We start from the raw sequence: 18,004 nt of genomic DNA on the forward strand, positions 1-18,004 counted from the left end.
GCCAGGCTGGTGTTGGTGTCTCTTGAGTTCAGAGGCAGGTATTCGCGGGGTCGAGGAGGGGGTCCAGACCGTCGAGGAGCGGGTACCGGACAGTCGACAGCCGAGGCCGGTATCCTTGAGGGAGGTGCAATGAAGTGGAAGTTGGGAAAACTGCTAACAGGGTTCGACTCAGCTACGGGGACAAAACAGAGCTGCATGAGGGGGTGGGGAGAGCCATGGTTGCGGGGGGGATGACACTCCCAGGAAGAGGAAACGAAACACATGGGAAAGCCTATTCTTCCTCCTCCAGGCTTCTAGCTGCCTGTAGCGCCCCCTATTGACAGAGCCTAGTTGGAAGCCAGGTGGCAAAGGAGAGAAGCCTTTTGCAGAGTCCCCGCTACAGCGTCACGGAACAGAGTAGAGAGGGGTGGGTTCGGAGCTGAGTGATAACAGCTCAGTACCTAGTGGGCGTGGGTTGGGGGACTGTCTATGGTGAATCCTCCTTAATAGCAATGCATGGGAATGCCATCCCAGAAGAAGATGCGTGTGAAGTAACACCCGGAGATTCAATGGATTTTCCTAGGTCAGGTAGTGAGCAAAAAGTGACCCAGCTCCCTTTCATTCTTCTCTTTTTGATGTGGGTTGACGAAGTAAAACAAAACAAGACTAAATAAAAAGAGCCTTCACTGAAACTCTAGTCTTTTTGTAATGTTTGTTGCCTTGTAGCTGGTCAGGTCTTACAGATGGTGTCCTGGCAACTTCTCTATGAACACCAACGAGGACAAAAGGATCAGAATGACAGATGTGGGTGAGGAGGGCAGTGGATTTGGCTTAAGTTACCTGGTCATGGCTTAATAGGTCCATCTACATTTTAAGGCAGTGGCTTGTTTTGATAGGTTTTCTCCATCGAATTATTACAAAACTAAATGTAAAACTGATTTGTTAAAGAAAATTGAACTGGCAATTTGAGATGTTGTTGGGTTGAAAATTGTCTCCAGCTCCAAAGATTAAAAATATGATTATCTCAGAAATATTGCAGTGGAATTTGTGAACAAACATTGACTGAGCATGTACTACATGCCAGGGATGATTCCAGGTGTAAGGGAAAGAGTAGCAAACAAAATAGACAAAAACCAATACTCTCAAGGACATTACATTTTAGGAGAAGGATGACCATGCAGTATGAATAAACATTCAGATTGTTTTATATAAACAGGACAACATGTTATGTAAACTGGGCATATTTCCTAAACAACAAATATACACTAATTTAAACAAATAACGCTCAGAAGCCTTAAAAAATATATTTAAAGTATGTTTTTAAAGAGAGTAATAGATCTGTAGTCAAAATACATGATGTGAAAACAAATACAGAATTTGAACAAGAAGTTTAGCTATACCTCTGTATGGTACTATTTCTTTTTTGAAAAATTAGCTTAAATTTAAAAAAGTATCTAAGCTTGTTGATCGAAGAGTGTGCATTTGTAGTTAAAGAAATGAATTCAGTGCATTTCCCATAATCCCATGACTGCAAATCGTTGTCTGTTAATGGATATTTTTTTTTCAGAATGTGAAAACACAGTATTCATCAAAGAAATCACTGGCTTTGAAGGGAAAATTTCAAGTCCATATTACCCAAGCTACTATCCTCCGAAATGCAAGTGTACCTGGAAATTTCAGGTAACCTAGTTTTACCACTATTTTAGAAAAATATTATTATCTTATGTTTAGTAACAGTTTATTTTTAAATTTAATTAATTAAAAAAAATTTTAATGTTTATTTATTTTTGAGAGACAGAGAGAGAGACAGAGTGCAAGCCAGGGATGGGCAGAAAGGGAGACAGAATCTAAAGCAGCCTCCAGGCTCTGAGCTGTCAGCACAGAGCCTGACGCAAGGCTCAAACTCACCAGCAGTGAGATCATGACCTGAGCCGAAGTTGGACGCCCAACCGACTGAGCCACCCAGGCACCCCATTAACTTTTTACTACAAAAAGAATATTAGTTAATTTTATAACACTTAAACCCTAAGCAAATATGTTACCTAGAACATGAAAGTTCCTTGTAATTTCAACCCTCTGCCTATAAATTAACTGTTCTTTGGGACGGGCTTATTTTTCCAGTTGTTGTTTTGTTTGTTTGTATCAAAAAAAAACCCCGCAAAGACAGGGGCTCCTCCGTGGCTCTGTTGGTTAAGAATTGGACTTCAGCTCAGGTCATGATTTCACAATCTATGGGTTTGAGCCCCTCGTTGGGCTCTGTGGTGACAGCTCAGAGCCTGGAGCCTGCTTTGGATTCTATGTCTCCCTCTCTTTCTGCCCCTCCCCCACTCACACTCTGTCTTTATCTCCCTCAAAAATAAACATTAAAAAATTTTTAAATGCAAAGACATTGTTACGAGATCAAACAATATTTCTTTCTTTTTTTTTGTTTCTTTTTACCTTGGTAGAACTCACCACTTTTTACTTCTTTCACTATCAGCATTATAGTAAGAATAATAAAGAAATAATAAATTTAATTAGGCAATGTATATTTCAGTTGTATAAGCAAACCAAAATGTAAATGTATATGAAATATATACATCTCTGGTCCTTAAAAAAGAGTTCAATCTTGTTTTTTTTTTTTTTTTTGTCTTTAAAATTTTAGTCCATAACTATTTTCCTTTCTCCAACTTTAGTGTCTCATGGAAGGTCATGAAGCCTTTCATGGAAGGCTCTTTCAGCATATATGTATAAAATCATTTTTGTGAGGCACAGCAAGTGGATGTAAGTGGCAAGCAGTTTATGGTTTGCATTCATTCAACATGTTATTATTAACTGCCTACTATGTGTCAGGCAGTATTCTGGACACTGGGATCCATGATATCCGACATGAAGCTTACCATACAGTAGGGGGAGACAGGTGACAACAATGTGTATAGTATGTTACATAGTGCTATGGAGAACAAAGCAGGCAGGGGGCTCCATCTCATTAACCGAGAGGTCGTGACCTGAGCTGAAACCAAGAATGGGATGCTTACCCAACTGAGCCACCCAGGTGCCCCAAAGAGTTAAATATTTTTAAAAAAATTTTTTTAATGTTTATTTATTTTTGACACAGAGAGAGACACACACAGAGCATGAGCGGGGGAGGGGCAGAGAGAGAGGGAGACAGAGAATCCGAAGCAGGCTCCAGGCTCTGAGCCATCAGCACAGAGCCCGATGCGGGGCTCGAACTCCCGAACCAAGAGACCATGACCTGAGCCGAAGTCTGAAGCTCCACCAACTGAGCCACCCAGGAGCCCCAGAGTTACATATTTTTAATAATTTTATTACACCCAAATGTGTACTTAGTCTCAGTGTCCTAATGGCATACATCCTTAACTTATTTATTTTTTTATCATTGTTGCAAACATTTCCAAAATAACTAAAACCCAAAGGTTCTGGACTCGCTCACCACCAGATTCTTAATGCCTCATCAGGGCAGCAGAATCTCAGTACCTCAAGTGACTCTCGCAACTTGGGTAAGGAACAGGAGAGACTGCAAATCTGTCTCTTCCATCTCTCCAAAAAGCAGATGGATCTTTTTTATGACATCCAGAACAGGAAAGGCCCCATTCCCAAAAGCTCTGTCAAATGTTTGAAATTCTTTTCAGGTGAAATAAATGTGATTCCATAATAAGCCATAAGCCCTACAGTGAAGATCCTCAAACATTGTTCTAGTCAGAATGTAAATTAGAATATCAGATTGTTTCCCTAGGGGTTGAGAGTTAGAAATGCTAAATAAAAAGAATTCTTTATAAGGCAAAAAGCATGCCCCTGGGGGAGTGGAGAATGGGAGAGGGAAGACAGGAAATATTAGGGATAGACTTGGTGGGTGACACCATTTCCCAGAGGTCAAGGCTGGTCCTCTTCAGCATGGAGGTTAAATAAAGCTGTTCCTTTCTTGGACCACTTTGAACAGCCACCTAAAATTGTGTGATTGCATATTTCTGCAAATGGAAATCATGTAAAAAAAAATAATTGGGGGCTCCCGGGTGGCTCAGTCGGTTAAGCATCCCACTTTGGCTCAGGTCATGATCTCAGTTTGTGAGTTCAAGCCCGTCAGCAGGTTCTGTGCTGACAGCTCAGAGCCTGGAGCCTGCTTCAGATTCTGTCTCCCTCTCTCTGACCCTCCCCTGTTCATGCTCTGTCTCTCTCTCTCTCAAAAATAAGTAAACATTAAAAATTTAAAAAAAAAAAAAAAAAGGCACCTGTCAAATAGCTTTGAATTTATTGCAAACAACTGGGAAGAATGACGTAAGTGACAAAAATATTGACTCAAGTCATGGTAAAACGATAAACCCTTTAATACACAAGAGTTAATTTCTATTATTCTCCATCCTTCTTAGTGCCTGGTCCGACTTCCAGATGTAACTGAAGAGCAATCAATCACTTTTGCAAACTCACTTTCAGCTGACTTTTCTTTTCTTTTCTGAGCCTGAGTGGGGGATGGGCAGAGAGAGACACACACAGAATCCGAAGCAGGCTCCAGGCTCTGAGCTGTCAACACAGAGCCTGATACGGGGCTTGAACCCACGAACCGTGAGATCATGATCTGAGTCGAAGTCCGAAGCTCCACCAACTGAGCCACCGAGACGCCCCTCGGCTGAGTTTTTAAGGTCTCATTTACCTGAGCAGGATTAACTCCCGCTCCAACTTAAAGTTTCTCTGATTCTTCTCCCAAGAATAAACAAATATTCATTGAATGTCAGTTTCAGGCATGTAACCATAGGGAACACTTAGTAACAAGGTAAAGTCCTTGTTGTCTCAGAGCTTACAGACTGTGGGGGAAGAAGGTGTGGTGAAATAAGAAATAGCAAAAAGGAGTATTGAGGCTTATAACCTGTCATCTGCATTTGTTTAGGGCACACACATTTTTATTTGCTCTTAAAACATACCGCTGATACAGGAAAGAGACTCTGGTCACATTTTATGGATAAGGCAATAGAACTGGGGGCAAGCCATTTGCCAGAGGTTATTCAAATAGAAAGTGACCCAGGCAGCATTAAAAGGAATCATGTGCCCCTCCATTAAGTAAATTCAGCACCCCCTCCTTTCCTGGGTTCCTAAAGATGTTCAGCTTCCCTGTTTCATAACAATCACTTGAGTATTTACCTTTCTGTTTTCCTTCTTTTTGTTTTTCAACGAATGCATTTTGCTATGGAATCTTAGAAGAAAAATGTGGAGTGGGGTTTTGAATTGTTATATAACCGATGCCATCAGCCTAGCACCCACCAGTTTAGATGCATCCACATAAGCAATATACTGTGGGCCATGTAAATTCACCTCCTCCTATCACCTAGGGAATAGGTGGGATTCCCCAGAGATGAATCCCTCTTCCCTGCTTCTGTGGCAAGCATCTAACCACGGAAGTTCCCAGTGCCAGTGGGAGATGGGTTGAGTTATATGTATAGAACCACTGGCGAGTGAGAAGTGATAAGGATAAAGCACGTCCTGCATCCTGTCGCTGTCACTGACTAGAGAAATATTTCAACACAGCAGGTCCAAATCAGGAGACTTTCTCCCCTTATTTGGTAGAAGTTCCCAAAGCAAAGGCGTGGGTTGGGCAGTGGGAACAGAGAATACAGGACACAGAAGGAAATAGCATACTTAGCAGGTTTTTTTTTTTAATTTTTTTTAACGTTTATTCATTTTTGAGACAGAGAGGGACAGAGCATGAATGGGGGAAGGTCAGAGAGAGAGGGAGACACAGAATCTGAAACAGGCTCCAGGCTCTGAGCTGTCAGCACAGAGCCCGACGCGGGGCTCGAACCCATGGACCGCGAGATCATGACCTGAGCCGAAGTCGGACGCCCAACCGACTGAGCCACCCAGGCGCCCCAGCAGTTTTTAATTTTTGTCCATTTGTTGAGCAAAAGAGCTCACGGTGTTTTTTGGAACTGCCCTGCTTTACCCCACTTGTCAAGCTGGATAATATCAGTAATGCCTCTTGGTCAGTCTGGGCTCACGTGTAGACTTGTGTGCAATTCTGTGTCAGTGGAACCTGGTGTGCAAGGGGACTTACTTCCTTTCTCCGTGGAGAGGCTTTGGAGATTGGGGAGCGCATATAAATCTATTTTACTTTGGAGCGATGGAACACATTGAAAACGCCCATGTAACCTTCTTGTGGAGGGCTACATTGGAATATATTCTTATGCTAGAAAATTACACTGATTACTCTAGATATTTATTATCTCTTAGTTGACATCTATTTATTTTTAATGTGAAGAAACAGTAAGATGACAAGACTGGGGGGATAAATTGATGTATGTTCTCAGGAGCCCTTGGCGTTCGCTGCACATAAGACTGTCCTGTTCCCCTTGAGCCCTCACTGTCAATGTTCCAGGTGGCATGATACATTGAGAAAAAGCAGCCTTCAGAGAAATGCAGGGTAACATTGGGAATGTCACTTATTTTTGGTTAGTCTTGACTTCTTCCATAAAATAGGACTCATACTTCCTTCCTGTGTTGTCGTGTTGTTTAAATGAGAGACATAGGGGTACCTGGCTGGCTCAGTTGATGGAGCGTGCAATTCTTGGTTTCAAGGTCCCGAGTTGGGGCCCCACGTTGGGTGTAGAGATTACTTAATTTAAATAAATACATAAGTAAATAAATAGCCTGAACCATTTTCTCTGCAAGATAGGTTGAGGGATGAGGGCTACAGTACTTAAATACATGTTAGAAAGAAGTACATACAACAAAGACGTTGTAACATCAAATACATCACAAATACAAATGATATCACTACAACACTAAATGTCAGAGCAATAAAAATCGGTTAAAATTAATTTCTTTAAAAAAAAAAAAAAAGGAGGCGTCCCTGGGTGCTCAGTTGGCTAAGCGTTTCACTTTGGCTGGGGTCATGATCTCGTCTGGGGTCATGAGCCCCATGTAGGGCTCTGTGCTGACAGCTCGGCAGGCCTGGAGCCTGCTTCGGATTCTGTGCCTCCCTCTCTCTCTGCCCCTCCCCTGTTTGCCTTCTGTCTCTCTCTCTGTGTCTCAAAAATAAACATTAAAAAAAATAGATTTAAAAAACTTAAAAACTAAAATCATGACATAACACAATGTATGTGTACGTCATACAATGTCATAAAAAGGTCGGATGTGTGTGCGCACACGCATGCACACTCACGTGGGTGTGTGCTGTATGGGCAGCCTCTTTCTTGTTTGATCTGGTCTCAGCAGACTTGGGGGTGATTTAGTAACTGCCTTCAGGAATACCCAGGTTTAATATGAAGAGGATGCTGATTCACTTCTCTGTTATCTAAATAATCTGAATAGTGCTTTAAATGAACTATGTCATTGTTACTGAAGGAGGAAACTGTGTGCATTCATTAACAAGTGGGTGTTTTCAAAGTTAAGCTCATTTACAAGGAGGAAACTGACACCTAGAGATAATCTAATATGTCCCATGTTACCCAGCTCACTCAAAACTGGGGCCTTAGAGCAGCTCCCTAGCACTGGGCCACCCATTTCCCTCTCTATTATGCTCTCCTCATTCTGGTTTGTTGCAGGGTAGGGGAGGTACTGGTCTATCCCACCAAAGGTCATAGTGTTGTAGGGTTTTTTCCCGTAATACCCGGGATTCATTGTCTCTCCACTTGGAAAATGAAGAGGTGGGCACAAAAGGAACAGCAGGCAAAAGTTTATTAGAATATAAGATTAGAAAGGAAGAATAGTATGTCTCCCCTTCACAGAGAGGGGACATTCGAAAGTGAATGTCCGAGCACTATAGGCAAGGGTTTTTGTTTCATAAGGTTCTGGTCACCCTGCCCCTTCCCCTCTCCCTTGTTCCTTCTCAGGTTCTACACTTATTGGCTGGATAACTCTAGGTGCTGGGTTGTCCATTCCTGATTGGCTCATTTCCATTGTACGAGGGGTGGTCTGTGGCCATATTTAGGTCTTTTGTCAAATTCCAGAGGGGAAACCTGAGGACCAGTAGGTGGTCTCTGTTATATTCTTAAGAGGAACCTTATGGCCTGGGGGTTTGCTGTGGTCAGACACTCCCAGCATTGTTCCAAAATAGGTGTTTTTCCCCACCCAGGAACCTCAGATCCTAATCTTTCCCTCTCTGCCTATGGAATCCTATCTTCTCGTATCATAATAAGGCACAAAGAATAAAATGCCCTAAAAGCGGCAAGCTGAGGGAATGAGTTCTGAGTGAGGAAACTTAGCCTGAAACATATCCTTCAGTTGAAACATTTTTCTGACTTAATGTTTGTTTTTCACAGACTTCCTTATCAACACTTGGCGTAGCACTGAAATTCCATAATTATTCAATAACCAAGAAGAGCGTGAAAGGCTGTGACCATGGATGGTGGGAAATTAATGAACAAATGTAAGTGGGTTCCATATGTAAAGAATCTGATGAAAGGCCTCACCTAAAGGTTCAAAGCCTTGGATCCCTTGTCCCCGAAGAGTTTGCACTTAACGATTTACAGAGAGGGAAATTGAAGGATACAGGAGTTAAATAACTTGCTCAAGGTCACTCAGCTTTTTTTTTTTTTTTTAATTTTTTTTTTTTTTAACCTTTATTTATTTTTGAGACAGAGAGAGACAGAGCATGAATGGGGGAGGGTCAGAGAGAGGGAGACACAGAATCTGAAACAGGCTCCGGGCTCTGAGCTGGCAGCACAGAGCCCGATGCGGGGCTCGAACTCACGGACTGTGAGATCATGACCTGAGCTGAAGTCAGATGCTTAACTGACTGAGCCACCCAGGTGCCCCAAGGTCACTCAGCTTATATGTGATTAAGCCAGGATTCAAATCCATGTCTTATGGCTCCCAAGTCCTGGCTGGGCCACTGCTCTTTGCTGCTGGGCTATGGGTGTGCCCCCTCTATACTTTACAAAAATAGCTTGGCAGATAAACCATGGAGCCCTGGAGGAAATAGTAAATAGGAGTCCTGGTGATACAAAAATTAAAAACCATTAGCCAACTGTGTGCAGTAGGAGAGGTTGGGTCAGTCTGGCTGTATCCTGGCACATGGGTTGAGGCTGATTAGAGAAATCGAGGTGTCTGAGCTTCCCGAACTGACCCAGGATCTCCTCACTCTCACCCTTAATTTGCGTCTTAGTTATTTTTATTGTTTATTTGCTTCTAAAGTTGTACTAGGTCTTGTATTTAAAAATAGAGACTGTCCTGTCTTTGCAGCAGAATAGCTTCTAAGTTTACTTTGAAGGAAGAATTTTTGTGAGGTTAGCCTAAGGGATTTGCCTGCTAATTCTTTGCTCACTGTTAATCCATGAATGAAACTTTCCTTTTCTAAATGATTTTCCTGAACCACCTTCTTTCATTTCCTTTAGACGCTTGGATTATGTGCTATGCAGTGATAGGTTCTGCCTTCACTGGAATATATCCTATCTGATTGAAAAGCATTCTTGGACCATTATTAGATGTGCCTCGTATTCCTATTGGAAATGATTTTGAATCAGGGTCTATTGTGCAGGAGACAGAAAACCTGGGTTCAAATTTGAGCTCTGTAATTTAGTACCTATATTAACTAGGACAAATTACTTAACCTCTTTGATTTTCAATCTGTAAATGAGGTAATAATTCTTACTTGTTAAGGTGGGATTTTTTTGGTAAGGATTCAGTGAGATAATGCATACTACACACCAAAAGAAAATATTAGTCATTATTATGATGAGTAAGATTGTTTGGGATAGAGTTGTTGAATCACTATGTTATACACTTGAAACTATTGCAACATCGCATGTCAAAAAAAAATTGCCTTGGAAATTACTTTGGATGGATAAATACTATAGAATGTGCCCCCCCCCCCCACCAAATTTTATGAATGCTGCATTTTGATACTTAATTAGATAGAGGTTGAAAAAACAACTCTTAACAATTCTTTTATAAAGTTGTATGGGTAAAATAGAGCTATAATTCAGAACTAGATACTATTTTTTTTCCTTCTAAGTAACAACTGCTACCACCTAGGAAGTGTTGCTGTCAAAGTATGAGCAGGATTTTCTAACAAGGAATCAGAATCAGGAACTCTCTCTGCTTAAATACTTTCCCTGAAGGGCTGGCTCTTCAATTTGACTGAAGTTTGGCTGGCTGAAATCCTATCAGATTCTTTTGATGTTAGTTGCACCCTTAGGATTTAAAATGCCAGCCCTTCCCATTATCAGTTATTTTCATCTAAAAAGGAAAGGCTGTAATTGAACTAACTTCGGACACCTTGCTGAAAAGTTGCCTAAAGGCATTGGGTTTGTAAAGGGGAAGCAGAAAAAAGTAATGCCGCCACCAGGATGCCCAGTGATCGTGAGTTCAGAGAACATGGGAATAGGGTGTAGCCGCTCAGGGCAGCTACAATGCAACATATGACCCTAAAGGAATGGATGTCCTTTCGATGAAGTTTTGCAGAGCAAAGTTCACGAAGGGAAAGCTGTTGGTGCACTAGAAAGTACCAGGGTTTATTTATTTATTTATTTTTCCAAGCAAAACAAAATCATATGTAATGGTCTTAAATGCAAAAGTAAAAACAAACAAGAAACAAAAGCAAAAAAACAAAGCAAAAGAAAATGAACAGAACAGTACAACCCAAAAATGTCAAGACAGTTATGAAGCAAACTTGGGAGGGTTAATCTTTAGATTTAATACCAGGGGGACTTGTGTCCTAATCCTGCTTCTACTTTCTTGCTATTTCGAACTTTAACATGTTACTTCACTTATTTACTTCTTGGTTTTCTTACCTGTCATGTGCCTGTACCTGTAAACTGACTCTTGTTGGGTTTCTCCAATTTCTCACTTTTTTGTTGTTGTTGTTAACTTTTGTTCCCTTAGCTACCACTGTGCTCCATTCCGTACTGTTCCTCTCTAAACTCCAGCCAAAACATGTGTTCAAAGAGTCCTTGACTCCTCCTTAACATCCCGGTAAGATTGATTTTCGCGAGAAAGCTCTAGTAAATGCTAATGGAGAGCACAAATAAAATCACTATGAGACACAAATAACAATAATCATGTTTTCAGAACACAGGAATCTGATCCCAAGATGACCAGCTGGAGTAGAATCCGGCCCCAAAAGGTTAATGTGGATGCCAGGTGCCTCTCAGAGCCTGGCTCCCGTTTGGCAAAGTGACCACCTACCTATGGCTGTTATCTCTTCCTCTGTTCCAGGAGCTAGTCTACCAGCCCATCAGGGCCTGAAATTTAACTAACTGCAAAAGATTCTTCCTGAAATATAAATGAATACTTTCCTCTTTTGAACCTTAAAGTCATGGGTTACCTCTGTGGTCCTCCCGCAGAATGCCAGCGTCTGATCCCTGGAACCTTTGTGGTTCCCACGTGTTTTGGCAGCTAGGATTGATTGGCATTCACAGATTCCACTCCTCAACCCGTGTGTTTGCTGTTTCCCTTTGCGACCTTGCAGGTTTCACCCTGGAAAGAACTTTGCCTACACAGAGCAAAGATCTAACTTATCATAGGCCCCCAGGGTAATAATATTTCATGTTCTACTAACCACAGTGTTCATATAATTAGAATTCCTAACAGGAGAGACATTTCCTCTTAGGACAAAAGGTAAGAAAAGTCAAGGTAAGGAAATATTGCAGACAGACATTACTACTTTGAAATTTTGCCAACGACAAGCCTCAGAGTGCACCTCAGTTTTCACTTTAGTTTGAAAAAATATTGCATGTGCTTTACTTTAAGTGTTTCTGGGATTCTTTGCATATTTTCAGCCTCAGCTCATGGATTCCACTCTGCTCTATAGGTAAGTTTGTGGGCAAAAGCAGGCACTTCTTACTGTTATGTGGTTATTTATGCAGAAAAAAGAGAAGACCCATACTTCTTCTGTTTATAAGTGTTTGTGAGCAAAACAACAGGTAGCAGTCAATAGTACCTCAGCTGTATTTAGCAGAGTAGAAAATCAAGGGGACAGAAGTTACCCAATCACAGAGACCTAGATAGAATGGACAACTACTGTTAGCTCTGCCATAAGCATCTCTGCTTACGAAGCCCCAAGTACCAAAGTATTAGTGAGTTCGCGGTCAGTGAGAATGCAGCTGGCAGACCCTCTTCCCTGACTCTTGTCTCCTCAGGTACTGTGGCTCCTACATGGATCACCAGACGATTTTCCGAGTGCCCAGCTCGCTCGCTCACATTCAGCTGCACTGCAGTTCAAGGCTTTCCGACAAGCCACTGTTGGTGGAATATGGCAGTTACAACATTAGTCAACGTAAGCCTGGGATTGGCTCTTTAAAATTTTTTTTTTTTAATATTTATTTATTTTTGAGAGACAGAGTGAGACAAAGTGAGACTGGGGGAGGGGCAGAGAGAGAGGGAGACACAGGATTGGAAACAGGCTCCAGGCTCTGAGCTGTCAGCACAGAGCCTGACGCGGGGCTCGAACCCACAGACTGTGAGATCATGACCTGAGCCGAAGTCGGACGCTCAACCGACTGAGCCACCCAGGCGCCCCATGGGATTGGCTCTTTAGAAAAATCTTAGTACATGGTTAAACAGAGGCTAATACTTTATAACTCTAAAACTTGAGAAATTATGGAATAAAAACTGATTTATTTATGGGGCGCTTGGGTGGGTAAGTGTCCGACTTCAGCTCAGGTCATGATCTAATGGGTCGTGGGGCTGAGCCCCATGTCAGGTTCTGCACTGACAGTGTGGAGCCTGCTTGGGATTCTCTCTCTGCCCCTCTCCCACTCACTCTCTCTTTCTCTCAAAATCAATCAATCAATAAACAAACTTTAAAAATGGATTTATTTCTGCTATTTACTATTATATTTTATAATAATACATAAATAAGTATATTATAATATGTTTTATATAAAATGTATAATAAATAATACATAAAATTCTGTATTTATTATTGCTACAGTTTAAATTATAGAAGAAATAATAGAATTATTTGTTACTATTGAAAAATAGTTTCTTACATAATTTCTGAAATATGAGACAAGCTCATCTCTTTTTTTTTAATGTTTATTTATTTATTTATTTAGAGAGAGAGAGAGAGAGAGAGAGCGAGAGAGCACATGCGCACACAAGCAGGGGAGGGGCAGATAGAGAGAAAGGAGAGAGAGAATTACAAGCAGGCTCTGTGTCGTCAACAAAGAGACCCATGTGGGGCTCGAATTCATGAACTGTAAGATCATGACCTGAGCCAAAATCAAGAGCCAGAAACTCAACCGAATGAGCCACCCAGGAGCACCCCCCCCTCCTTTTTTCAAATGGGAACAAATCCATTTCTTGATTTATTATTTTTGCTATTCATAAATCTTTGTAAATATGATGTTTATAAAACATTTGGTGGATCACAGGGCAACTGTTGTGACTCACTTTGGCCCATGACCCATACGGACAGCTGATCAGCCCTCAAAATGTTGCCCGTCACACCGAGAACCACTGGAACAGTAGCCAGGAAGTGGTCAGTAGGAAAAGCAGTGTTTGAGGGAAGTCTTTAGAGCTGGAGAGAGTAGATATTGACTCAGGAAATTCTCCACCCATTTTAAAAGGGGGCAAGTAAGGGCTAACCATTTAGAAGGCCATGAGGATAAGACTGACAGAAAGCTCATTTAGAACCTTTCTTCTTTGCCAATATACCTGCTTCTGGATCTGAAGTATTACACTTATGAATATCAGAATATTACAATTTTCAGCAAGAATTTAGGTGAATAGTGAGCCATTTTATCTATTTTAATTTTTTTTTTTTTTAATTTTTTTTTTTTCAACGTTTTTTATTTATTTTTGGGACAGAGAGAGACAGAGCATGAACGGGGGAGGGGCAGAGAGAGAGGGAGACACAGAGTCGGAAACAGGCTCCAGGCTCTGAGCCATCAGCCCAGAGCCTGACACAGGGCTCGAACTCACAGACCGCGAGATCGTGACCTGGCTGAAGTCGGACGCTTAACCGACTGCGCCACCCAGGCGCCCCTATTTTAATTTTTAATGTTTATTTATTTTTGAGAGAGAGAGAGAGAGAGCATGAGCAGGAGAGAGGCAGAGAAAGAGGGAGACACAGAATCTGAAGCAGGCTCTAGGCTCTGAGCTGTCAACATGCAAGGCTCGAACTTGTGAACTGCGAGATCATGACCTGAGCTGAAGTTGGGCGGTTAACCCATTGAGCCACCCAGGTGCCCCATGAGCCATCTTACTTTTAATTGTTTCTTCAAACTATGAATATATATGTTTTGTAATTTTTTTTAAACATTTATTTATTTTTGAGAGACAGAATGTAAGTGGGAGAGGGGCAGAGAGAGAGGAGACACAGAATCTGAAGCAGGCTCCAGGCTCTGAGCTGTCAGCACAGAGCCTGACGCGGGGCTCGAACTCACGGACCTCGAGATCATGACCTGAACTAAAGTCAGACGCTTAACCTACTGAGCCACCCAGGTGCCCCAAACCATGAATATTTTCTAGAAACTCTCCATCTTGTGCCAGTGAGATAGTGGTTGACCTGCCCATGCATTTTTCCCCATTCTTTTGCCCAAGGGGAGTGTCTTCATCAATTTGGGCTATTCTACCACAGACTGGGTAGCTTGTAAAAAACAGAAACTTATTTCTTACAGTTCTGGAGGCTGGAAATCTGAGATCAAGATGCCAGCATGGTCAGGTGAAGGCTGTCTTTGGGTCACAGACTTGTATCCTCATGTATGGAAGCAGTGTGGGAGCTCTGTGGGGCCTCTTGTATAAAGACAGTCCTTTTATAAAGATGAGTCCTCTGCCTTCATCACTTAATCGCCTCCCTAAGGCCCTACTTCCTAATATCATCACAATGGACACTGGGTTATCAACATATGAATTTGTGGGGACCACAAACATTCAGACCATAGCAATGAAGAAGGATTTATTGTTCCTAATATATTTAGCTATAAGCCCAGGATTTATCAGGCAGGGAATGGATCTTTGATGAGTAGCCTGGTTGAAGTGGAGTGGGAGGTAGAAGGCAGGAGTCCTGAGTTTTAAGGACAGTCGCTAATCTCTGTAGGTCCATGTGTCTAAGATCAGTGGTTGCTAATATATTTGAGGACAGAAGTCGCTTGATAATGGAATTAAAAGCAGACTCCTCAGAATAATGCATCTGATCGTACGGGACTCGGAGGCACCAGAAGGCCATTTATAATTCCCTGGGGAGTCTAAAGACTGCACATCAAGCATGCTGGACTGTCTAAAGTATCTTCCAGCTTTCACTTTCTCCAAGTCAATGACAAAGCCGGTTTGCTGAGTCAATGAAAGAGGTAGTAGAAGTTTGATTGGACATGTGACCTGGATGCAATGCCGACTCAGAGCTTCTGGTGGGTTAGTTTACTTTCTTTGCTCTCCTAAATTCACCTTTATTGTCTTTCAGTTACCACCTATAGCTTGATCTAATGGAGCAATTGTGTAATTACTGTCACCATATTGCCAATTCCTTGATCACCTAACACGTCGTAGTTCTTTTTTAGCGTGGTCTGATGACTTTTAGGGACTCACACAAGATTTTCTGTGTTTTATCATCTCTAGCCTGTCCTGTTGGATCTTTTAGATGCTCCTCTGGTTTGTGTGTCCCTCAGACCCAGCGATGTGATGGAGTAAATGACTGCTTTGATGAAAGTGATGAGCTTTTCTGTGGTGGGTATTCAAAATTTACGATGGCTTTCTTATGAAGAAATAACTTTTCTGGGCCATGGTATCTACTAGCATATATCATGGGTCTTTGTAGCTGTTACCTATTGCTGCATAACAAGCGACCCCAAAACTCAGTGGCTCACAACAATCATTTATTCTGGGCCATGCATCCAAGGGTTGTTTAAGATATGACACATCTAGCCTGGGCTCAGCTGGGTGGCTCTGCTTTAAGCAGCAGATCCCCATAAACATGGTTCTTTCCAGGTTGGGGTCAGGTCTACTCCTTATGCTCTTTTCCTCATTGAACTGTTGGGCTAGCCATGGCAGGGTAGAGATAAAGGAAGGGCATGCAAAAATACATGGTTCTTCTTAGGTTCTGGGCTTGGAATTGGCACACCATCACTTACGTTATATTCCATCAGTCAAAGTGAGTCATATAGCTAAGGCCATAGTCAAGGGTCAGGGAAGTTTATACTGCACACTCTGGGGGCATGGCAAGGATTGGGAGTGTATAATACTACCACAGGGAGTGAGAATTTGTGGCTAATAATGCAACCAACCACAATCTTAAACTAACTATCCTATTTTAAAGAATAGATCTTTTGGGGCACCTGGGTGGCTCAGTCGGTTAAGCGTCCGACTTCGGCTCAGGTCATGATCTCGCGGTCTGTGAGTTCAAGCCCTGCATCAGGCTCTGTGCTGACAGCTCAGAGCCTGGAGCCTGTTTCGGATTCTGTGTCTCCCTCTCTCTCTGCCCCTCCCCTGTTCACACTCTCTCTCTGTCTCAAAAATAAATAAATGTTAAAAAAAAAAAAATTAAAAAAAAAAAAGAATAGATCTTTTATCTAGAGAGAAGCTCAGAAACTGCAGAGAGTAAACTCCTTGAGCATGTTCATTTATGGAACATAGTTATTGTGAATGAAAGAATTATTATTATTGCTATAATTACCAGTGTCGTTTGCATCAACATTGCATCTGCAATGACTAAAGGGTGGGGTATTGGATATTCTTATTTTGGATAGAGATTCTCCTTCTGGTTTTTCATTACTATTTGCACATCATTCTTGAGTCTACCTCCGGTTTCAGGGAGTAATATGGGGAGGATAGTTCACTGGACCATATGACACCATTGGCAACACTTTCTCCTAAAGATCCAGAGTTTAATTCAAATACAATTGTGATGGTGAAGCTATTTAATTTCTTTCATATTCTTGGAGAAATGTTAGAGTTAATATAACATAACTAACTGAAAACAATTCTAGTCGTGAAAAATAACCTATGGTTCCACACCTTTATTTTGTTTTTGGCAAAACAGAAAAGAAATCTCTCAACTTATGGCTCATTGACCTTTTCAATCTACAGCATTTTCTGTTGTTTAAGAAAATAAATACTGGCCATTATACAGTGACTGAGGTTGCTGGTATTTTTTACACTATTATCATTTCCTGCTATGATGCTCCAAACAAAAGTGATTATTGTTACTTTATAAGAAGGACTGTTTCTGGTAATCATTTATCACATGTGATTATCATAATCATCGCAATGATTATCATTGTGCCATTTTGGAAACCATTCTCTAGGAGTCAGCTAGGTACTTCCGGAAGCTCAGTGAGCTATTTCAGGGTAGCAATATCCAACCTTTGCTACCCTCGGCCCCCAACAAGAGATGCCGCTGGAGAAACAGGAGCAGATATCAAAAATGATCACTTTTTCACAAAATCAGAAATGTCTAAGGAATCATACCTTCAAAGAGTGCTTGCTAATATAACTGTGCCTGTCACTTGTCCAAAGGCAGTTCATGAAAATATTCCAAAGAACAATTGTGGTAAATTTACAATGCTGTTTCCTAATTCAGGAAATAGATTGCTTGGGGCAAAATCAGTTTTTTTGTTTTTAATTTTAGAGACAGCGAGAGAAAGCATGAGCAGGGGAGGGTTAGAGAGAGAGAGAGAGAGAGAGAGAGAGAGAGAGAGAGAATCTTAAGCAGGCTCGACGCTCATGACTCCCCAGAGTCATGACCTGAGCCAAAATCAACAGTGGAAATCAAAAGTCAGATGCTCAACTGACTGAGCCACCCAGGTGCCCCAGGGCAAAATGATTTTAACAAGAGTTTTCCTTACACAGTCTTTTAAGATCTCACATTTGTTAATCTAGGTAGCAAACCTTTAATGAGCACCTACTTTGTACTCAGGGACTTGAGGTGCAGAGATGAACACAACAAAAACCCTCAATCTAAGGACACTCCCATTTTGTTTAGAAAGGTAGAGAAGTTCCATTTAGATAACAGCTTATGACTTTTTGTTTTCCTTCAAAGAAAATCTCACGATGCATTTAATTGTAATGAGGTAAACAAATTGCCAGAGTTTAATACATTTATGCAAAAGCAAAAATCCGATTTGACAAACTCAAAGCATTGGGAATTACAGCAAAGTTT

The 18,004-nt window shown here is 41.5% G+C and overlaps 1 protein-coding gene across 2 annotated transcripts in view; it reads left to right on the forward strand.

Moving 5' to 3' along the window:
* The window catches only part of TMPRSS7 (transmembrane serine protease 7), a 41,854-nt gene that overhangs the window by 12,981 nt on the left and 10,869 nt on the right, over positions 1–18,004 (forward strand). For both annotated transcript variants that reach the window (XM_060640040.3, XM_078452621.2), the window contains 4 exons: positions 1,547–1,659; positions 8,229–8,335; positions 12,048–12,184; positions 15,466–15,573. In XM_060640040.3, coding sequence (XP_060496023.1) covers positions 1,547–1,659; positions 8,229–8,335; positions 12,048–12,184; positions 15,466–15,573 — 465 coding nt within the window. The remainder of the gene's footprint in view (positions 1–1,546; positions 1,660–8,228; positions 8,336–12,047; positions 12,185–15,465; positions 15,574–18,004) is intronic.

The sequence above is a fragment of the Panthera onca genome, chromosome C2 (assembly GCF_046562875.1).
Source record: "Panthera onca isolate mPanOnc1 chromosome C2, mPanOnc1 haplotype 2, whole genome shotgun sequence".
Taxonomy (NCBI): Eukaryota; Metazoa; Chordata; class Mammalia; order Carnivora; family Felidae; genus Panthera; species Panthera onca.